The sequence below is a fragment of the Camellia sinensis genome, chromosome 10, assembly GCF_055761805.1.
Source record: "Camellia sinensis isolate YWXY chromosome 10, ASM5576180v1, whole genome shotgun sequence".
In the NCBI taxonomy this organism is placed as follows: domain Eukaryota; kingdom Viridiplantae; phylum Streptophyta; class Magnoliopsida; order Ericales; family Theaceae; genus Camellia; species Camellia sinensis.
Genome location: NC_138970.1, coordinates 23,011,491 through 23,035,636, shown reverse-complemented (window position 1 = coordinate 23,035,636; position 24,146 = coordinate 23,011,491). Strand labels below are relative to the sequence as shown.

Sequence of the window (24,146 nt, the reverse complement as noted above, 5' to 3'; positions counted from 1 at the left end):
CTTTGACCAGATCCATGATAAAGGGGGTGTTGGGCAAGTTGGGTTAGAGGTTTTTTTTTTTTTTTTTTAGTTTAATGAATATTGGAAACATTTTCTTTGAATATTGCAAACATTTTCTTTGAAAGAACGGAATGTTAATGGTGAATACTATAATTGTAAGATAACAAATTTACCTTTCCATCCAAGAGATGGTGTTGAGTTGAGGTTAAAAAGTTTGCCTTTTGAACATTGCTCGTCTGCGGCTCTTGCATGTGAATGCTGAAGGGAGGGCCTTCATGTTGGGACAATTGATTACTTTCGCGGGCTTCAATAATGATCTTTCAAACGTGTAAGCTTGGAGGCAAAAACTCCTAAGGTTCGGCAGATCCCTAAGTTTGAGAGTTTTTAGTTGAGGGAACATGAGAATATTTGTTGCGACATCATCATCAACCTTTTGTTCCTCACCAATGATCAATTCCATCACACGACATTCAGTTACCTCTATTACTTGTAGTTTCACAAGAAGTTCGGATATAGAAGATGGAAATACATATCTCAAACTGCCACAACCCTTTATGTTTAGGGATGTTAGGTTCTCGAATCCTTGAATTCCTGACAAATTGTCTTTCCAAACACGTGTCAACTTTGGTAGATTCCCAAGGCTTACATCTATTAATGAAGGGAATAGTATATCTTGATGGCCTTCCCTAACAGTTAGTCCTTCAATACCGAATGCTACCTCCACAAATTGGCAATCCTGCACTCCAAGTGTTTCAAGACTTTGCATTGCCTTCATCAAATTGGATGGTAAAGGAATATTCAGCAACCCATGACACATCTGATCTGTCATCCTTCTTAGTTTAGCTTGAAGTTCGCTAGGCCATATCTCTATCAGGTTATCCATTGCAATAATGACATACAAGCTCTCAAGGGAAGTCAAATTAACCTACAGAGTCCAATCACAGGGTTAATGCCAAACTTTATTTTCATTTAACGCCATCCATTAAATTAATATTACTTTGAAGTTGAATGATTAAAGTTAAAACAGTTCTTAAAAAAATTGAACATTCAAATTTAGCTATACATTCCTTAAAATTTTAAAAGTGTTCTAAGAAACTAGATAATAACCATAGGAAATTCAAATTTAGATGGTAGAAATTCGTACTAAACTCAAATGTTATTAAGTAGATATAAGACTGATCAAGAAAACAAATTGATTTTTTGACTGTGCATTTGTTTGTGTACATGTTATGAAGGACACCGCTTGAAAAAATCAAACAAAGCAGTCTCTGGTTAATTTTTTTAATTGTTTTTGTCTAAAATATGTACCTGTGAGGTTTAAACAGATTGAAGAATGGCTTAGGATTTTGGGATTGAAAAAATTGGAGTTAGATGAATTTTAGAACAGAGCACAGGAAATTCAAAAAAGAGTGTAAATGAAATTATTAGAGGATATCCCAAGATTAAAATTTTTCTTCCCACCAAGTCAAACACTTTCCCAAACATTAATTTTAATTGTCTTTTTTAACCATTAGTTCAATAGTTAAAACCTTGACCTAATAACCTTGAGGTTATGGGTTCAAGTCTCAGGACAATTACTTTGTGCATTATGCCAAAGATTATGTGTGTACTCAATCTTTCCTCTCCCAAACACACATTAATGTAAACTAATTGAACGTTGTTTTTTTAATTGGTAGAAGAGTAATTACGATAGGAAGAGAACAACTATAGGAGTCTAACAATAAGCTAACAAAGAGTTCTTATAATAAAAAAGAACGATCAGCACAACAACCAAACAACCTAAAAAACATCATCATAAATAGGGGAGAAATGAAAAATACAACAAAGTTCCATAATGAAAAAAAAAATGGAAAAAAAAAAGAGAGAGAGAAAAGGAAAAACTATCAATTCTTTGAACTGAAATTCATTCAATTCAATCTATAAATAAAAACACAACCTTCATTATTCATTTATAATGATTTCGATGTTTTATAAGAATGACTTTAAATTCTACCAGGTAGAATTCTAGTAAAACAATGATCCTCGTAAAAATAGCTTTGCCACCTCTACTCCAACCTCTCCTTTAGCTTGTATTTGGATTGTAAATTTAGGCAAAAATTTGGAAAGACAGAGAAAAAATGTGAGAAAAATGTCAATGAAAAGTATACTAATTTTTTTTTCTCCATTTCCCTTTCCCTTTTTAATTCCTATCTAAATTTATGATTCAAACACGGTGTTGGATAATGGATTTGAGTAGAAATATAACCAAACCAAGGCCTTAAGTGCCATCAAATGGGATATTTGAGTAGAAATATGTAGAGGAAAAAGGGGGGAGGGGGGGTGTTGAGGGAAATGTGAGGGAAAAAAATATATTTCATTCACATTTTTTTCTTTTTCCTCTAGAAATTCTACCCAAATTAATGATCAAAACAAAGCGAAAGCTTTTTAATATAGTATTAATAATTAAGCATCATATATATACATATTATCTTAATCTCAAATTTCTTCATTTCAAATTATTCTATTCAAATACAACCCTAATGTTTTAAATAATTTTGTCAAAGTTCACAAATTTATAACCCGAACTTCAACTAATTTTTTAGTGAATAGAAATAAAACACATGAAAATGGCCATTTGTTCCTGGATACTAGTAATTTCAGTTTAAGTTTCATGTTCTTATTTTTACACCCAAACATATTCAATCCAATATATATAAATATTAATACAACAAATGCATTTATGCAGAAAATCAAGGAAACACATTTATATAGCCCAAAAGTTCCACTGAAAATAAGAAATATATGAGGTGCTCTTAAATCAAAGAAAGAAATCATACCATGTTGTCAAAGAGCAGCTGAATGTAGGCATCATAATTACTCTCTACAGCAGAAGCAGGGCAGAGACTACTAAGCTTTGGTATTTCATGGAGAAACAAATACTCCAATTGTGGTAGTTCAATTGCATTCATGGCTTTGCAGAATGCTGTAAAACTTGGCAGTCCCCATAGACACAAAATTTTTAGTTTAGGAAACTCAATTTTGTCTGTTGCCACTGCTGCTATCTCATGCTCTCCTCCTTCATTTGAAACAATCACTTCCATCAGATGACAGTCGAATATCTCAATATTCTCCAGATGCAAGAGATTCCTAGCAATGGAAAGTGAGAACACATTTTCCATTTTAGCACATTTCCAAAAAAATATAGATTTTAAGTTGCCAAACCATTTAAGTGGAGTAGGACCCATCGACGATTGTGTTACTTCAGGCAAAAAATCTAGTAGTTGGCCATGACAAATAATCCCTTTGAAATTATCTAGTTCAGTGAGTTCCAAAGACTCTAACGCAGGGAAAGGAAATGCAATCTGCAAAACCTCGACATCTGGTGTGTTGATGAGGTATTCCAAATCATCAAATTTCTGTAGTGCCAACTTCGTCAAGTGCTCAAAACTATATTCGTCTAAATCAGTCAGAATATGCTTCAAACCCTTAACTGAATCTTAACTCCAGAATTTCAGTGCTCTGCGAAAACCTCTTGAGGCTACTATTATCCCTAAGATCAGTCACATCCATCGACCGGAGTTCCAACCTATTTGGTAACCAATAATTAGGTACGGTCACGTTAGAACCAGATGATGGGTAAACTGTTATATTTAACCTTTTCACCTGGTCCATAACCCAACCTCTTGGCAAGATAAATAATATGATATCCAAAGCCACCAAATGGGACGAGGATACCACCTCAGCGATGATTGCATTAGTCATTTCTGTTCTTTCTTGTAGTCCATCCATTGTTTGAAAGCTATTCCCAACATACAACTCTTCTAGCATTGATAAGCTTGACAAAACCCCTGGGTAAATCCTTGCCACTGTACAATTCAACAAATCAAGTACCTTCAAGCGACCAAGGTGACCTATTATTTCTTTTGGCAAGTCCTTGATACAAGAGCCAGCAAAACTCAACATTTCCCGATTCTCTAATGCTCCGATTACAGAGACATCATCATCAGTAAGTTGGTAACGAGAAAGTGACAAGGTTCGGAGGTTGGTCAAGCATCGGAGTGATGTTGGCAGCGATCCATACAAATTAGATAAAGCTAGCACTCTCAGTTCTTTCATCCCTTGGCAGAAACAATCTGGGGTCTCTTGTACTTGGACTTCCTCCATCCCATTGTTGAGATCAGCATTGCAATATAGCTTCAGAAGCTGGAGTTTTGGAAATTCTAAATTACCAGGAAGCCCGTGCATACCATTAAGTTTTAATGAAATTACAATGTAATTTTTTAGGTGATGTTTCTGTGGCCAGTCTTCCAATGCTTTGTCATATCTCACCATAAACGAATGCTCCTCCCCGGATGCAATAGATATAGCCACATCACGTATAACATCATTTATTTTGACACACTCTTTTTCTTCACTATCTATCAATAAATAGCATTTTTTAAGGTCATCAACAAAGTCATGAACTTTTTGTCTTGCTTCGCCCACTGTATCAATGCCTTCAAACGATTCAAGCCCAATCCCATATCTAACAAGATCTTCAGTTGGAATATCAAAATCTTCTGGGTATAAGGAACAAAACAAAAATACTTTTTGGGCTTCCTTACTTTCAAAGGAATTGTAACTCAACTCCAGAGATTTAAATACCCGTTCTTCTACTCCCCTGATGCTTTTGATGATGGACCTCTGTAATTGACGAAGAGCAGAATTCCATGAAGAAGGCTCACCTTTACCTTTGAGTGCCCTCGCAACTGCCTTAATAGCAACAGGCAAGCCTCTACATTCATCTGCTACTGCCTTCTGTGTGGCATAGAATTCATTACTCGTGTCATTGGAAATTCCAGCCGTCTCCTTGAAGAGATTCCATGCTTCTTCTTTGTCTAAGGCTTCAACTGTAAATTTCTCTTCTGCTCCCATATCATCACATACATAAACAAATCTTGAAGTCAGCAAAATCTTACAACCGCCGTGACCATCTCCATAAGGAATTCCTATGTCATTCAGTTCAACTCTCTTCCAAACATCATCCAATATGACCAAGATTCTCTTGCTACGTAGACTTTCACGCAGCCGATCTGCTCTTCCAGATACACTCTTTTCCTCAAATTTCAAACCCAACTTATCTGCAATTTCGGCTTGAATCTTCTTTTCGTCAGGGCTTTGGGACACTACAGCTATGACAACCTCATCAAACAATTGATCTTCATTCGCACTTTTGGTCACTTCCTTGACCATCGGCGTCTTACCAGCACCTCCCACCCCACTTGATTTCTCTTTTTTCACTCTTTTGGCAACTTCTTTCACCATTGTTGTCTTACCAACACCTCCCATCTCACATATCCCAATCATGTGGAATCTATCATCCTTCAGTGCCTGCATGACGTTGTATATGATCCGTCTTCTAGATTCAAAGCCCTTGATACCTTTAGTGGGTTCGGATTCTATTCCTGGTGGAGGTGCAGGGTAGGACACTGTTGTAAAGTTCTCTCCATGTAATTCAGCCACCTCTTTTGCCTTCTTTGTTGCTTTCCTGCCAAGGGAGTGGCGCGACTTCAGGTTTGGACACCACCTATTAAGACACCCTTTGTTTGCTTCAGTTTCATTTTTCAGAATTTCACTGGCCTTGCTGCTGCATTCTTTAACCCTTTCCAGCCATCCCTCAACATCAGGTCCAATAATCAGTCCATTTCTTCGTGCTGCATCAACTGATAGCTGCAATGCACCACTTCTCTCTTCCAGCTTATTGACTTCTTCTCTGAGTTTGTCGAGGTTGCTTTTGCAAAAAATTACATAGCCAAACTGGCGACCGATTGGATCAACCAAATATTCTGCGATCTTGGCTCCAATGGAAAGAGCAAAACTGACGGCCATTTCTCACTTCTGATTTTGGTGATTGTCCAACACAGAGTTGGAATAGAGTAGCACAGGAGGAGATGACAAAGCTTTTCTAAAATCAAAAGAGAATAGAAAGTGTTTTTTTTTTTTAATTGTTTTCCTAACACACAGAGGATATGATGATAGGAAAGGAACACCTTGCAAAATCAAAAGGGGATACAAAGAAAAAAAAATTAAATTAAATTAAATTAAAAGCTAATGTTTGAACTGGAAATGTTATAATATAATTAATTAAAAATATAGAGTTACCCTATAGATGATTATTTATTTATTTATTTTACAAGAAGGATTGAATATAGAGAATTATAATATAACTGGACAAAGAGAGCTTTTGTAACAGAAATGGAAATGAAGAAAGTGAGCTTGGAAAAATGAAAACAGGAATGCAGAGAATACTGATTTGGTAATCGTTCAACACACAGTTAAAATAGAGTTGCAGAGGAGTAGATTACAAAGCTTTCTAAATTCAAAAGGGAATACAGATAATTTTTTTTATTTATTTTCTTTCTTTCTTGCAAGCAACAGTTGAACACAAACACCAATAACAAAACTGAAGACAAAAATTAAAATTCAAGTTGAGAATGATTTTTTTTTTTTTTTTTTTTTTTTAAGGTAAGCGTGGTTAAACAGAGAGAGAGGGTAACAATAGAATTGAAGTGGAAGTGGAAGTGAAGAAAGAAAAACCTTGGAAATTTTCCAGAGTCTCTTAAAGATGAAACATGCACCGCCTTAACAACTCAGTCGACAGTGAAGAGAAAAGCTTTTCAAACAGAATCTTATCACAAAGAGAAACAAGCAAAGGGCTTTGAAGGAGAGTTTGGGAAGGAGAGAGTTTGGGAAGTCACGGTTTGGGTTTTTTTTTTTTTTTTTTAAGCTAAAATAAAATTAAAAGAAAAAATAGGTTAAAATAGTATAATATTAAGGATTATGAAAAAAATATCACAAAATACTTCATGAAATTTTTTTATCTTTTGATTAATGTATAGTGTTTTATTGTATTTGTAATCTAAGAATGTAGAATCTTTCATTATTATTTTCATGATATTTTTTTCATGCTCCCTAACATTACTCATTAAAATAATCAAATCAAATTTATTATTATTTTATTTTTTCTTTTACAAATATCATATTTAATTATAAAAAAAAATTCAACTATCATCACAAATATAACTATTTTAGTCTATTAAAATAGTCAAATTTTTTCAAACACCCACAAAGTAATAATTACATGTAGAGAGGGATTCAAGAAAAAAATATACAAAAAAAAAAAAATGATAAATATTAATAATTATAATTATAATTTTTTTTTATTATTTTATAATAATTTTTGAAAATAACTTTCGAACAAATTAATTTTTCGTTGACTGCTTTCAGAAATTTGTTTTCTGATTTTTTATTTTTTATTTTTTTTTGAAGCAATTACATCGATTGACGGCAAGAAAAAAATATAAATTAATAAAAAATTTATAATTTTAATTATTAATATTTATAAAAAAATATTATTGATGTATAATTATTTTTTCAATATACCACTGATATAATTTTTTTTCCTTTTTTTTTAAAAAAAAAATCTTACTAATGGCATGCTATCAATAAAAATTACAATGTAAAAATATTTATGATCCTAATATATATTTTAGTGGCAGCACAATAATATTGTCACCAATTTAAAAAGTGATCGTACTGTTAGAGCTCGTGGGGTTCATCATAGATCCCAACTTAATAATTTAAATCACTCATTTTTATACCACAACGTGTATATCATTTATGAGAAAAATCAAGTTGACCCCATATTTTATATTTTTTGTATATTTTTGTTGGCCATTTTTTATATAAATTTTTTTATCATTAACAACAACTCTGGTACACATTCACATATACTAGGGGTGTAAGCCCACTCAATGGTGAGTTTAAAACATATATTTTATGTTGTTTAAGTGGTGAAAGTATTTTTTATTAAGTCAATGGTCATAAGTTCAAGTTTTGTGACTCTCTTGTAATTATTATTATTATTATTTTAGTCATTTGACAAAAGAAGAAAAGAAAATTCATGAAAACTAAGTGACTTATTCATTTTTCATAATAGTATAGATTTTTATGTGGTATGTATGATGAGTCTTATTATATTTTAAATATAGTGAATTATATATATGGTATCATTTTTATTCTATAAATATATTATAAAATAAAAAAAAAAAATTAATTTGATGATAAATATTGCAGTAAATACATTGTAGACCATCTTTCAGATTTGAAAAAAAATATAATAAATCTTATAAGTTTGACATAATTACACTGAGTTTTTTTAAGATTTTAATTTATATAACAATTGATCTCAATTTAATCAGAAATTCATTACTCGTATGAATGAAAAAAATAATAATGTCATTTCTTTTATAAGAAATATGCATTCTACATTGTGTATTGTTGTATTTTCACACCATCTGTATTATTTTTTTGTTATTTAACCTTAATAAAATGAAGTTTGTATAATTATGTCAAAATTATAGGTATTATTATATTTTTTTCAAATCTCAAAAACAAATAGTTTACCCTAAATATTAGATCTCTATAGAATAATAATTAAAGTAACGGTATAAGATTTTTAGAAATTCAATCCAAACTTTAAACAATAGTTATACAAAAAATTAAGATCAAATTACCAACACCCCCAAGGTATAAACAAAATATAAAAAAAAGGGGGCTATTAGTACTTAACTAATTTCTTTAGACCCTCCATTCTTTGAATTCCCACCCACCTAAATAAGCCTCTCCATTTTCTCTTTTAACCTTCCAACTATACCCCTCATCTTTTGAATCCCAACTTTTCTTTGTAATGTTCTTACTGCTAGTAGGCCTTTCCCACCGGTAGTCCTCTGCATCTCTCTCTCTTTTAAGCTAATCCTCTGTAGTCATCTTCGTCTTCGCAATCATCAATTTTTCTCTTACGCTTTAATTCTTCGCTCGATTTTGCTTCGTCACTGTGACATCCAATGGTTTGAACTCGAACCAGTCTTCGATCGGTAACAACTCATTTTGCTAATCTCATTTTTTTGTTTTTTCAATCATTCTTTTTTAGCTGTTTAGGGTTTTGACTGTGAATTTGAAATCATAAACCACCCCCTCCATCTTCACCACTGCCTCCTCTTCTGTCATCGCCTACGCCCCTTCCTTCGGTGTCGAATTGCCTAATTTTGCTACCTCCACCCCGTCGTTTCCATTTGGTTTCGATTCTTTCGCCTCCGCCTCTGCCTCCGCCTCCACCACCACTACCACTATGGCTTCGTCGCCATTTAAAACTCCTGGTTTGTTTGGGTCGTCTTCTACTACAAACTTGTTCGGATCTACTAAGGTTTGTAGATGTAGACTTGCTAGGGTTTGGGGTTGGAGAAGGTAGTCAGAGGTGAAAGAGATGGTGCCAGATGAGTGGAGTGGCGCCGGCAAAAGATGCAGGAGTGTTGATGGAATTAGGGCATGAGGTTTGGGAAATTAGGGTTAGTAGGTTAGAGACGAGGGTAGAAATGAAATTTATTATTGGACAAAATTGGAATTAAAAAAAATAAAAGAGAGGGGTCCAAACAAATAAGGTAGGTATTAATAGCAGTCTTTATATAAAATATCCCTTGTGTTTTAAAAACTACAAAATATCCTCTGTCAGATAACTACATTAACGGAGTAGTAAATTTACCAAATGTGATTTGGTTTTAATTTTCTGGATTTAATTTTATGAAAATTGAGTATTTTATTTTTTTGTGTTTCTTTTTTAGTTAATAGTTTTAAAATTTTAAGTAATTTTTATTTTTTTAGATGCATCTTATTTAGATGCATCCAAAAAGTAAAAATATTTATAAAAAATTATTTTAAAAAAACAATAAATTCACAAGATAACGAAAAATATATTGAATTCTCGTAATTTTTTCCTTTTTTATATTTTTGATATTTAGTGAATTTTCTAAAGATTTTTTTCGCAAATATTATACTTTTTAAGTGTATTTATGTTAGGTGTATCTAAAAATTCAAAAAAAAAACTTAAAATTTTACTCCATCCGTCCCAAAATAATAGTTCCTTTTGAAGAATTCAACTTTTTTTTTATTGTACAATTATTATATTTTAAAAATATTAATTTTCCAAAATTACCCTTTGATAATATATTTTTTAGGAATATCAATTGTCATAATTATACTTTTTGTATTATTAATGAATTTAAAAGGGTAAAATGGTAGATTCATATTATTTTATTACTTAATTTTTGAAAATGGACTAATATTTTGGGACAATAAAAAATAAAATAAGGAATTAATATTTAGGACAGATAGAGTAAAAAAATTCAGTAAAAATAAAAAAAAATTATAAAAAATAAATAATTTTAATTTTTTACAAAGTGAATCCTTAAAATCCAAACCAAATAAATGACATTCTGTAAAGAGAAGTGGTCACGTTCGTTCCCCATTGGAAAAACAAAAGGGGAATTACATGTGAGTGGCATAAAGAAAAAAAAAATTATAAAAATTTGAAGGTGAAAGTTGTGGCCCCTCCATATTTATGTAAAAATTATAACTCCTGTCGATATGTAATCCCTAAAAACAAATTGTACTTTGAATGGTAAAATTACACTTTTGCCCATTAACTTTGAATCTATATTGCATTCTCAATGATATCATTCTACACGGGATAAATTACATTTACACCTCTTAAGATTTGGATTTAATACATATCACCCCTTGACATTTAAGAAATTACACTAACCTCATTGTAATTATTCAGACGGAATGAAGACATTGAACACATGCACTCTCTCCTTTATTATTTTGTTTTACTTTTTTTTTTTTTTTTTTCCCTTTCCTTTGCTTCACTTTTTTTTTAATCAATATAATTTCTTCTGTTTTTCTACTAGGGGTTGTTGCCTTTTATATAAGTAGGGGGTTTATAAAATGAGACTATAAACCACATGGGTGGAAATGTAATTTCTAGAATGTCAGAGGGTGGGATGTAATTAGATCAAATCTCAAAGGGTGTCAGTGTAATTTACCCTTATACATTTCATCTTGAAGATATTCAGAAGAAAATGACAGACAAGGAGGAAAGATTATTTGGTGCTCCTGAAGCGCCATGTAATGGTACTTCTTACCAATCACAAATTCTCATGCCACCTCATATTTTCTAATCATTTAACACAAAATCGTAAGTCACGCTTCCTCTACTAATCACAAGACCCTTGGGACATCACTTGGCGGTGCTCCAGGACCAACCATTAACTTCTTGAAAGGGAGAGAATTTACTGCAAATATTCAAATTAATCAAATAAGAAATTAATGACATAACTTGCTTCTTAAAAAATAATGGCTATGTTTTGTTTGATTTTCAAATTCTTATTTTAGAAATTTTTTCTAAAAAATTAAAAATTAATTTGGTGAAAGAAATAAAAAATAAAAAATACTTATCATTTTTATATTATTTTATCTTTTGAGAGGTTATAAATAATTTTTAAAATTTTAAAATATTTTTTTAATATTTATTTTTATCAAATTAATTTTTATTTTTTAAAAAAAATTCTGAAATTTTTTAGAGAAACAAAAACACTCCACCTGTTTATTCAACCTCCTTACAAATTGTTTCGCCTACACTTTTTTAATTGTGCTTTTCTTTGATAATGGAAAACAATGGAAATGAGGTCTTTGATTTATGTAAGAATCAGCTCCAACGGCTACAGGTCCACCGGTTATTTTTATGTGTTAGGTCTATTTTTGAATTCATTGGCAACTGAAGTAAACAACAATGCTATATTTTTTAATTTATTACTTTTAAATGACTGGTAATGATAACTCCGCCAGGGTTGTTAACAATTCTGCCAGTTCCAAGCCCAGGTTAAGAAGGAGAGTTGTGTGTTAGGTAGCCGACAGCCAACACGTAAAAAATCCACTCGGATCCCTTATGACAATGAATCCTACTTTGAATCGTTTAAATGCTAAGTCGTTCCCCTCAAGTGGCGCATTGTGCCTACCTCCAGGTGTTTCGAAAAGTGAGCAAGGGGTGCCGCATCAATGCCTGGGTGCGGTGAAAAATGGGTAAAGGTTCCCGTGTTTTTCTGGACGAGCGCGGGTAAAGAAGCTAGTCCAAAACTATAGGGTTAGGGTAGCCACTTGGAATATAGGAATCCTAACTGGTAAAACGATGGAGTTGGTAGATGTTATGATTATGAGGAGAGTAGTATAGCTTGCGTACAAGAAACTAAGTGGACGGATGAGAAAGTTAGGAAAATTGAGGATACTGGTTTTAAACTGTATTATAGTTGTAAGAATAGACGAAGGAATGGGGTAGCAATCTTAATTGCCAAGGGCCTTGTGGAGAATGTAGTGGCAGCCATTAGAAAAGGAGTTAAGATTATGTTAGTTAAACTAGTTATTGGAGAGAATATAGTGAACGTTATTAGTGCATACGCCCCTCAAGTAGGATTAGATGATCAGACTAAGAAGGATTTTTGGGAGCAATAGATGAGATCTTACAGGAGATACTCATAGGAAAGAACCTGGTTATAAGTGGAGATTTTAATAGCCATGTAGGCATAGATAAACTAGGCTATGAAAGGATGCATGGTGGATACGATATTGGTGACAGAAATGAGGCTAGAGAGAGTATCTTAGATTTTGCGTTGGCTTCTGACCTGATAGTGGCCAATACTATATATAAGAAGAGGGAGAAGCATTTGATAACCTTTAAGAGTGGGTCAGTTAAGAGCCAAATAGATTACTTCTTAGTGAGAAAAGTGGACTGCCTAAAACGCAATGATTGTAAAGTGATTCCTAGAGAGAGCATGACCTCTCAACATAGGATTTTGGTACTATGTTTTAGAGGGCAATACCAAGCTAGGAAGCATGGTGGGTATCGTAGGACAAGATGGCGGGACCTAAAAGGGGATAAATTAGAAATATTTAAGAATAGAATGAATAAGGAAGGTACTTGAGACTTGGAAGATAATACTAACACTATGTTGAACTTGATGGCTAATTGTATGAGAAGAATCTCAAGGGAAGTGCTTGGAGAGTCAAAAGGAACGGGACTGAGTTCTAAGGAAACTTGGTGGTGGAAGGAAGAGGTTCAAGCAGTAGTTAAGGCAAAAAAAGAGTACTTTAAAAAGTGGCAAAAGGATAGAACTGAGGAAAACCTTAAGAGCTATAGATTTGCTAATAAGGAGGTCAAGAAAGTAGTGAAAGAGGCTAAGTTGAAAGCTTATGATGACCTATACACTAAACTAGATAGTAAGGAGGAAGAGAAGAGGGTATACAAACTTGCTAAGATATTGGAAAGGAAAACAAAAGATTTCAATCAAGTTAAGTGCATCAAGAGTGAGGATTCTAAGGTATTGTTGAGAGATAAAGAGATTAAGGAAGATGGAAGAACTATTTTGAGAAACTATTAAATGAGGAACATGGAGGTACGACAATAGGGGAAGAAATAGCCAGTGATACGATAAACCAAAACTATAGGTTCTATCGCAAGATTAGGAACTTTGAAGTAGAGATTGCACTTAAGAAGATGAAATCAAATAGGCTTTAGGACCAGATGATATCCCTATTGAAGCTTGGAAGTGTTTGGATAAAAAGGGGGTTGCTTAGTTGACTAGGTTGTTTAGCAAAATTTTGTTGACTAGGAACATGTTAGATGAGTGGAGGAAGAGTATTTTAGTGCCAATCTATACGAATAAAGGAGATGTCCAGAATTGCAACAACTATAGAAGAATCAAGCTACTGTGTCATATAATGAAAGAGTGGGAGAGAGTGATAGAACGCCGATTGCGAGATATAACAGAGGTGTCAGAGAATCAATTTGGATTTATACTTGGCAGGTCAACAATGGAAGCGATCTATCTTTTGAGGAAAGTAATAGAAAACTATAGAGAAAAGAAAAGAGACATTCATATGGTGTTTATCGACCTTGAGAAAGCATATGATAGAGTGCCTTGGGATATAATATAGTGGGTGTTAGCAAAGAAAGGAGTGACAAAAGGTTACATTGATGAAGGGGTGGTGACCACTATTAGATCGCTTGCTGGAGAGACAAATGAATTTCTTATCACTGTAGGGTTACACTAAGGATCAACCTTAAGTCCTTATCTTTTTACTTTAGTTATGAATGAGTTGACGAGAAATATCCAGGATGACGTGCCATGGGGTACGCTTTTTGCACATGATATAGTACTAGTGAATGAGACTAGAGAAGGAGTTAATACAAAGTTGGAGATTTGGGGAAAAAACTCTTGAATCTAAAGAATTCTAGATAAGCACAACTAAGACAGAGTACATGAAGTGTAAATTTAGTAATAGTAACAATGAAAGCAGAGGAGAAGTGAAGATTGAAGACCAAGAACTGCCTAAGAGTGAACATTTTCGTTATTTAGGGTCAATTATCACAACAGCATGGGAGATTGATGCGGATGTGGCCCATAGGATTAAGGCGAGATGGTATAAGTGGAGAAGTGCGTCTGGCGTACTGTGCGATAAACGAATACCCACTAGACTTAAAGGTAAGTTTTATAGAACGATTATTAGACCAGCGATATTGTATAGGACGGAATGTTGGGCAACCAAGAAACAACATGTAGATAAGATTAGTGTGGCTGAGATGAGAATGCTAAGTTGGATGTGTGGCAAGACTAGATAAGAAAGAATTAGGAATAAGTGTATTTGAGAATGGGTAAGAGTAGCACCGATAGAAGATAGGTTAAGAGAAAATCGATTGAGATGGTTTGGTCATATTCAACGGAGACCAACAGAGGCAGTAGTGAAGAGATACGATGCTATAACGGTAGATCAAAGTGTTAGGGGACGGAGTAGGCTTAGATTAACGTTGGTTAGCGTTGTAAATAGAGATATGGATTTACTTAATTTGACTAACGAAATGGCCTTTGATAGAGCCGCGTGGAAAAGAAGGATTCATGTAACTGACTCCATTTGATGGGACTTAAGGTTTGGTTTGGTTTGGTTTGGTTTTAAATGACTGGTGATGATATGATATTGAAATTATACCCCACATGATTGAATATTTAACAAATTAAAATTTGACACATTATTAAGAGTGATATTTAAGGGCTTGGCTCCTTGGTGTCACTACAAAAAAAATTAAGGTTTTAGAGACCAAAATTTAGGTACAAAACAAAATTATTTTTTAAGAATCAAATATTTTTATTACGAAAAGTGTCGTTATTATATTTTTAGCAACGAAAATTGAATATTAGTGATGAATTATTATCTTTTTGGGACCAATTTTTTTGTTTCAAAAAATAAATCATTTTGAGACCAAATTATTTTGTCCCAAAATTGTATTTATTAGTGACATTTTCAAAATTCTGTCACTAAAAACCTTATTTTTGACTTTTTGGGACGACCTTTTAGCGATTATCCTCACGACGATAAAAATTGGTCCCTAAATATCTTTTGCAACAAAATTTTCACTTTTAGAGACCAAAAAATTTGGTCTCTAAAATTCTTATATGTTGTAGTGTGTTTTGTGTTTTTATTTTGGCCTTTGTTTGTCTTGTTGGTTCCTCGCCAACGTCCGAGGCTAGTGCTAGCATATGATAGGGTTCCTTCCTCAATGCCAACCTAGTTGGGATTGATGTGGTGTTCCGTGAAGCTCTTTGCACTTCCTTCCCCTGTATTAATGTATTTCCATACTTCGTATGTTCTCACCTATCAATAAAAAAAAAAATTAGCTGATTAAAAAAAAAAAAAAAAGTGAATACTCTCTCTCTCTCTCTACATATATATCTAGTGAACTAGACTCCATCTCCGGCTTCTCCAACTAGCTGTGGGCAAACTATGGCTGACCCTTCACCACCACTCTCACCAACCAAACCTTCGTCCTACCTCACTCTAGAAATATCTCTCTACCGGGAGTCACCCTCTTCTGGTTCCATCTATCTCTATCTAAATTTCTTTGAACCAAAACATTTGTATAGTTTCACAGCATCTACATTACTAGATCGTGATTGGTGATGAAAATATAAAATTTCATTTGTATTCATTGGGCTTAAGTTACCACTTCAAAATATGAGAGTACTCGTTTGGTACTTAGTGATGATGGAGGTTATATTATTGTTCAATCTGATGCTTAAATACTTTTATTTATGATCAATTCGTTATTCAAATTCTTTGTTTTACCGTTTTACTATGATTCTTGGAGATTGTTTTTCAACTTGGGAATGAGATTTAAAAGGGGATAAAAGTGATGATAGTTCGTCGGCGATGACATTAAGAATTGAAGAATGGGATAGGTTCACCAAATAAGTACAGAGAGAGACGGGGAGTTAAACCAAGGATTGAGATTTAACTATAGACACGTGGCAATTTAAGAGAAATTGGTACAGAAAATGGAGACAAGATATACAAATAGAGGATCCCAAGTCATTTTTAAATGTGATAAATTAAAGTTAGGTTATTTAAGTTTTGGGTAAATTATAAATATAACCTCTGAGATTTATTTATTATACAAACTGCTCCTTGTAGTTTGAAAAATTACAAATACCTTCATGTCAGAATTTTTTATTTAACAGAATTAACTGAAAAAATGAAATTTCTAACTGTTCTTCTATACAATAATAAAATGATCTAAATTAATAATTGAAATAAAGTTTTAACATTATTAAAAACTGTTAATTAACTTGATGATTTATTAATAAAATGGTCTCTTTGTTATGAAATTAAAAACCTTAAGGGGTATAATATAATTTTCAGAACTACAAGAGATAATTTATAATTTAAGTAAATCTCAGAGGTGTATTTATAATTTACCCTTAAATTTACTGGCAACTCAGGGTAAATGAGTCTATATATGACAGCTATAAAGCTCTTTTGGATGCTACCAGGAGCATTATTGTAGATCAAATGGTTCGTTTGGTTTGTATATTGAGATAAATTAAAAAAAAAAAAAATTTGAGGAGAGAGTTTAGAAAAAAAATTTGGTTTGTTTGGTTGTATATTTTGAAAATAATTTGAGTTTGGGAGTTTTGGGTGATTTGATATTTTATTGTAATTGAGTAGATGTGTATGAAACAAAAAATGATTGAGAATGAGAGAGGAGAGAGAAAAAGTGATTGATTGATGTGTGATAGAGAGAGTAGTAATTTTCAATTTTTTTGTGAAAATTTGTAACTAACACTACAGAAAAGTAAATTTTTATTTTTCATTCAGCGAATAAATTATTTTAGTTTCCAAAACTATCTATACAACGACTAAAATATTTTTTAGTCGCTGAAATTAAATTTTTGCCGACCAAACTTTTGGTCGCCAAAGATAAAAAGTAAATTTTTATTTTTGATTTGGCGACTAAACAATTTTAGTTGCCAAAACTATCTATACAGCGACTAAAATATTTTTTAGTCGCTGAAATTAAATTTTTGTCGACCAAACTTTTGGTCGCCAAAGATAAAAAGTAAATTTTTATTTTTCATTCAGTAACTAAATTATTTTAGTTGCCAAAACTATTTATACAGCGACTAAAATAATTTTTAGTCGCTGAAATTAAATTTTTGCCGACCAAACTTTTGGTCGCAAAAGATAAAAAGTAAATTTTTATTTTTGATTCGGCGAATAAATTATTTTAGTTGCCAAAACTATCTATACAGCGACTAAAATATTTTTTAGTCGCTGAAATTAAATTCTTGCCGACCAAACTTTTGGTCGCCAAAGATAAAAAGTAAATTTTTGTTTTTGATTCAGAGACTAAATAATTTTAGTTGCCAAAACTATCTATACAGCGACTAAAATATTTTTTAGTCGCTGAAATTAAATTTTTTTCGACCAAACTTTTGGTCGCCAAAAATAAAAAGTAAATTTTTATTTTTGATTCGGTGACTAAATAATTTTAGTTGCCAAAACTATCTATACAGCGACTAAAATATTGTTTAGTCGCTTTTTGCCGACCAAACTTTTGGTCGCAAAAGATAAAAAACAAATTTTTATTTTTCATTTAGTGACTAAATTATTTTAGTTGCCAAAACTATCTATACAGCGACTAAAATATTTTTTAGTCGCTGAAATTAAATTTTTGCCGACCAAACTTTTGGTCGCAAAAGATAAAAAGTAAATTTTTATTTTTCATTTAGCAACTAAATTATTTTAGTTGCCAAAACTATCTATATAGCGACTAAAATATTTTTTTAGTTGCCAATTTTGGCAAATTTAGCGACTAAATTTTTCTTTGTCGCCAATTATGACATTTTTAGGGACTAAGTTTTTTTTAGTCGGCAATAATCAATATACCCGGACTAAAAGAATTTAGTAGCTAAATATTGTACTTTTACCAACTAACATAATTTTTGGTCGCCAATTCCACAACTTTTGGCAACCAAAATATTTTTAGTCGGCAAAAGTGATCGCCAAAAATGTATTTTCTTGTAGTGTAAACATATGTTTGAAAATTTTCTTCCAAAAACATATTTTAAAACATAAACCAAACACACTCCAAAGTCTTTTTTACAGTTGTCAACAAGATTCTTTTAAAAAAATTGATCGCTACTTCATGGTACGGGGTAATTGAAATGCGACGGTAGATGTCGAAGTTAATTTTTAGAATTATAATTGGCATAAGTTAAAATGAGATTTTTTAACTAAAATAATCATAAAAAGACAACATAGGCTTTTTAGTCCAATAAGACAAAATGTCACATCCAAATCATAATCATTTCTTTTTTTTTTCACAAAAATCAAAAAAAATCAAAAAACCTATCCCCAAACGAGACTTTTTAACCCTAAGCTAAAAAAGTTACCCTAAGCTAAAAAAATTAAAAAACCAACTCACGTTCCAATCTCGAGGGGTGTTAATAATTTGCCAAAATATGAATATAAAAGGATATGACAAATTTTGATTTTATTAGTAAAGCAAAAGATTCATTAAGATGATTTATTTTTTTAAATATCATTACTATATCATTTTTATCATAAATTTTATATCAAATTTAGATTAATTACCTAAAAGTCCTATCTACATATTTGGTAGTAGCTTAGGTCCTATTAAAATGTTTTTGAACCAATAAGTCCCATTTACCAGTAAAAAGACGTTTTTGCCCTTTAACCCAAACAAGTGTATATATAAAAGCATTGCCGTTAAACAGGGTCAACACCAAAATTGAGAATGTTCTCAATTTCCAAAACAGAGAATGATTTCAGTTTATAATTATCAAAACTAAGAAATTTCTCAATTTTTTTTTCGAGTATGAACTAAAAATATTATAAATTAAGAATATTATAAACTGAGAATATTATAAATTGAGAATATTATAAACTGAGAATGTTCTCAATTTCAAAAAAGGGAATGACCAACTCGGCGGTGGTGATGAGGCAAATCAACAACAACCTCAACCTCACGCGCGAACGGCGGAGGATGCGGCGACGAAGTTGAGCTCAACAGAGGAAGTAGTTGAAAATCGCCACTATGAACATCGCTCCTTGTTACCTCTCCTCCATTGTTCTCCACTTTATTGTTGTTCAAATTAGCCATGATCGAATCGTTCGAGACTTGTACTTCGTTGCGCTGAAGAATTGATCTCGAGAGCCATTGATTCGACCCTTGCTACTACTGCGACGTGGTCGTCGAATCGGAGTTGGTATGTAAATTGAGAAAATTACCGTTATCGTACTGGTTCTGCTATCGGAGAATCACGTTGTTAAGCCATGTGGGTCCAACACCGACTTGTTGTGGTGTTTATTAGTGGTGGTGCTTCGACGGATTTCCAGCGGAATAGTCGAGTTGTTCAGGCAATATAGTTCGTAGAACCGACGTGTTCTCCGCTAAGAAAGAGAGAGAATTTGAAACTACAAAAGAAAAAAAGAAAAGAAAAGAAAAAAAGAAAAAAAAAAGGTAGAAAACAAATGAGAGAGAATGAGATGTTTGGTTGTTGTTGCTGTTGGGGAGTGGATGTAAAAGTAAGAGACAGAGAATGAAGACAACAATGGATGTTTGGCAGCTATGGAGGAGGTCTTGGAAGGGTAAATTGGTCTATTAAAAATTAATGGGACTTGAAGGAACAAATAATTTTATCTAGGACTGAATGAATTATAAGTTCACAAAATGGGACTTATATGTAAATGCCCCATTAAATTTACATCTTTAAGTGATATAAACATGATGTTTTCATTATAAAAAAATAAAAATCCTAAACTCGGGCCTAGTTGTTTTTAAAGATAGATGTTGAAACTAAACTAATATTAAGGAAGGGATACCAATTATCATATTTGTTTTCAAAATGAACCTCTAGATTCAGAGTCAAATGAGGATATTAGCAATGGCTAAGGAGACTTGGTATTGGAATTTAATCCCTTGGCATTAGCTTGAAAAAATCATTTTGCCTTCTTTGTCCTATCTAATTTACTTACTCCACTCGGTTAGTGTGGTCTTTCCTCCATTATTATTTTTTAATTCTTTCACCATTTTTGACGTCCACCATTCTTTATATATCAAAATAATTTAATATTTAATTATAACAATATAATACTAAAAATTTTATACCCAAAAAAATAATATACTACCAAAAAATAATGTATTATGAAATAATTTTTTTAATATTATTGAGAATTGTAAATGCAGGGTTCAAACACATTTTTTAAATTCAATTTTTAATTTTCTAAAAATTGAATTTTTTGTTTTTCGTATTTTTTATTTTTAGTGAATTTTTAAAATATTTTTAGCATTTTTTTTATTTATATAGATGCACCTAACCTAAATGTATTGAAAAAGCAAAATATTTTTAAAAATTAATAAATATACAAGAATACGAAAATGTACTAAATTTTTATATTTTTTTTTGTATTTTTGGTATTTAGTGAAGTTTTTAAAGAATTTTTTCACAAATATTATATTTTTTAATTGTATTTATAATGGCGAATTTCTGTTTGAATAATATGTGAAATGATATGGAGCTATTCAATTTCTGTATGTAATAAATATTTTCCTTTAATGTTGAGCAAGTTTATATAGAGGCCTTGGTAGAGTAATGTGAAATATTTGTATATTTTATAAAATTGAGCTGGAGCCTAGATGTGAGTTTTCCCATTGATAGAAGTGGCCCATTTCCACAATTTTGTGTGGCAACCAAACCTTCTTGATCATGCACTTTTTTCATTCTCATGTTTTGTCATCTTGCTTGTCATGTTTTGGTCTTATTCTACTTGACTTGTTTCAGGAAAGGTTTTATAAAATGATTTTATTCGTCTCATTTGTTTCTTCGTTTTGGTGCAGGTTGCCACTGATGTTGCATCTCGTGGATTGGATGTCACTGGAGTTGCTCATGTTGTCAATCTTGATCTTCCGAAGGTATATATCAGGCTGCAAGTTGGTTGCTTCTTTGAAAATGACAGCTTGTTTGGTTTTCAAATTCAGAATTCATTTTTCAAAAAATTGATTTTTTTTTTATTTTTTTGTTTTCACTGATTTTTTAAAAATATTTTAAGTAATTTTTTTTGTAATTTTTAATTACATCTAACATAAATACACTTAAAAAGTATAATATTTGTGAAATTTTTTAAAATTTTTTTTACTAAATACCAAAAATATATATACATAAAAAAAAGAGAATTCAATACATTTTCGTATTCTCACTACTTGAAAAATGAGATTTAATGGCGTTTATTTAACGACGTGTTTTAATGTCATTTTTTATAATCGCATTTTGTTTTAAAATAAAACGGTACCGTTTGGATATGTCAACTCTCCCACACTCTCTCTCTTCAAATGTCTTATTTTGAGTCTGAGGACCAAAACACTTCGTTACTCTGTCGCTCACTCTCTGGGTCTCGGTCTCTCTCTCTCAACCCTCTCTAAACCCTAATCTCTCTCAACCAATCGAATCAACCTTCTTCAGCCATGTTTGATCCAATCTCAGAGCGATTGGTGATTCATCTCAGATCCAATCTCAGAGCGATTGGTAATTTCGATTTTGAGATTTCGAAACTCCACCGCCTCCACCATCTGCACCGGCGAGGGGAGCGAGCACCATCGTCTACTAAGGTAAGCACCACCATCTCTCTCTCTCTCTCTCTCTCTCTCTCTCTCTCTCTCTTTCAAGCTTTTCCTTCCCGTCGAGTTTGGTCAGATAACGAAAGATCTCGACGTTTTGATTAAACGTACAGAGAAGTTTCCCATGGTTACGAAAGGTCTGTATGTGTTTTCTTTCCTGAAAGTTATTTTGATGGAAAATGGATCTAGACTTGTGATAAGCTTCTAGCAATTGATCTCAGAAATTAGAAAGAAAAACTCAGCTTTTGTTATTCAATTCTCATCAAATGAAAGGAAGAACTTTTCCATGGAGTTTTACAACAAGAGAGAAAAAAGAAAAAAAGAAGAAGAACAAAAAAGATATAACAACCCCCCCATCTATAACTCCCTCCCCTCTTACAATCCCCTACCCCACAACTGCCTAACAGAGTAACTACCCATAACTGCCTAACAGAACAGTTCCTATCATTTCCCACCCCTTAACAGGAAGCTTGACCTCAAGGCTGGAAATGAGGAAAATGCTGCTGCAAGGAGTACCAAGTCTCCCAAGTGGCATCCTCAGGAATAAAATTAGACCAGTGGACCAAAACCATGGTAAGAGGCCTGCCATGCTTCTTGATCAGTTTGCTATCCAAAATCGCAATGGGTTCCAACTGTAGCTGCCCATCAAGACTGGTAGGTGGAAGGGAAGGTTGCACAACAATACCTTGATCCAGTTTAGGCTTCAATAAGGAGACATGGAAAACTGGATGCAGCTTGGAGGAAGATGGCAAATCTGGTTTGTAGGCAACAGGTCCCAGCTTCTGCAGGATTTGAAAAGGACCAAAATACGTGGGAGCTAGTATAGCATTCTTCCGTAATACCAGAGAAACTTGCTTGAAAGGCTGAAGTTTACAGAAAACCCAATCCCCAACTGAAAAAACTCGCTCAGACCTGTGCTTATCTGCTTGTTGTTTCATTCGATGCTAGGACTGAACCACATGCTCTTTCAACAACTTCAAAATAGCATCTCTATCCTGCAACAAAGTATCAGCAGCTGCCACAGCAGTATTCCCTAGAATATAGTGGTTCAAGTTGGGAGGAGTTCGACCATATAAGGCCTCATATGGTGTGACTCCCATAGTGACATGGTAAGTAGTGTTATACCACCATTCAGCTAGAGATAGCCATTTGGTCCATACAGTTGGTCTGTCTCCTGCTAAGCGCTGCAAGTACTCCTCAAGGCATCTATTAACTACTTCAGTTTGGCCATCCATTTGGTGGTGATAAAAAGAACCCATACACAAGCTAGTGCCCTGCAATTGAAATAATTCCTTCCAAAATTTACTAGTAAACACTGGGTCCTGGTCTGAAACAATAGAAAGAGACATCCCATGAAGTTTAAACACATTATCTAAGAATGCTTGAGCTACTACAGTAGCGGTATATGGATGGGTTAAGGAAATGAAGTGAGCATATTTACTAAGCCTATCCATAACCACATAGATCACAGTTTTATGGGAAGTTCTGGGTAAGCCTTCAATGAAATCCATCGAAATATCACTCCAAAGTTTAGTAGGAATGGAAATGGGCTGTAACAACCCAGTTGCTGCCACTGTTTCATACTTATTCCACTGACATACATCACATTCAGCCACAAACTAAAGTACATCAGACTTTAGGCCGTTCCAATAAGAACCTTCTTTGATTCTTCTATAAGTTCTCTCCCCTCCTAAATGCCCACTTGTGGGAGTAGCATGATGCCTTGATGAGTGTGGTCTTTAGCTGAGGTGAATTACCCATTACCAATCTGGTTTTGTAATAGAGCATTTCATGCTGCCAAAGAAAATGAGGATGACTGGTTGGATTTTGAGTCAAATTTGCGATAAGTTGTTGGATAGAAGGGTCTTGTTCCCAACTGGTTTGAAGATCCTTAACCCAATGGCAGAGGACAACAGAGAGAGCGGACATGCTGCTCATATCTTCCTCTCCTTTTCTGGACAAGGCATTTGCAGCGTAATTAGATTTACCACTCTGGTATACAATTTCGTAATCAAAACCCATGAGTTTGGAAAGCCATTTTTGTTGCATGAGAGTGGTAATTCTCTGCTCCAGCAAGAATTTGAGGCTTTGGTGATCTGTCTTAATGTGGAAATGCCTACCCAAAAGGTAATGCCTCCATTTGGTAACAGCTAGAACTATAGCCAAGAATTCCTTCTCATATGTAGATAACCCAAAGCTTCTGGCAGACAATGACTTACTAAAATAGGCTATGGGTTGTCCCTCCTGCATCAATACAGCTCCCAAC

The 24,146-nt window shown here is 33.1% G+C and overlaps 3 protein-coding genes across 3 annotated transcripts; all 3 read right to left on the bottom strand.

The window, feature by feature from the left end:
• Positions 1-205: 205 nt before the first annotated feature.
• LOC145800219 (uncharacterized) lies at positions 206-3,158 on the bottom strand. Its single transcript, XM_082889874.1, has 2 exons — positions 2,817-3,158; positions 206-925 (listed from the first exon to the last, which is right to left on the bottom strand). The coding sequence occupies exons 1-2, from the start codon at positions 3,156-3,158 to the stop codon at positions 206-208; spliced, it is 1,062 nt and encodes a 353-aa protein (XP_082746000.1).
• Positions 3,159-3,465: 307 nt separating this feature from the next.
• Positions 3,466-5,847, bottom strand: LOC145800218 (disease resistance protein At4g27190-like). The gene has a single exon (XM_082889873.1). The coding sequence runs from the start codon at positions 5,845-5,847 to the stop codon at positions 3,466-3,468; it is 2,382 nt and encodes a 793-aa protein (XP_082745999.1).
• A 16,509-nt stretch (positions 5,848-22,356) lies between these two features.
• Positions 22,357-22,818, bottom strand: LOC145800217 (uncharacterized). Its single transcript, XM_082889872.1, has one exon. The coding sequence runs from the start codon at positions 22,816-22,818 to the stop codon at positions 22,357-22,359; it is 462 nt and encodes a 153-aa protein (XP_082745998.1).
• Positions 22,819-24,146: the final 1,328 nt, after the last annotated feature.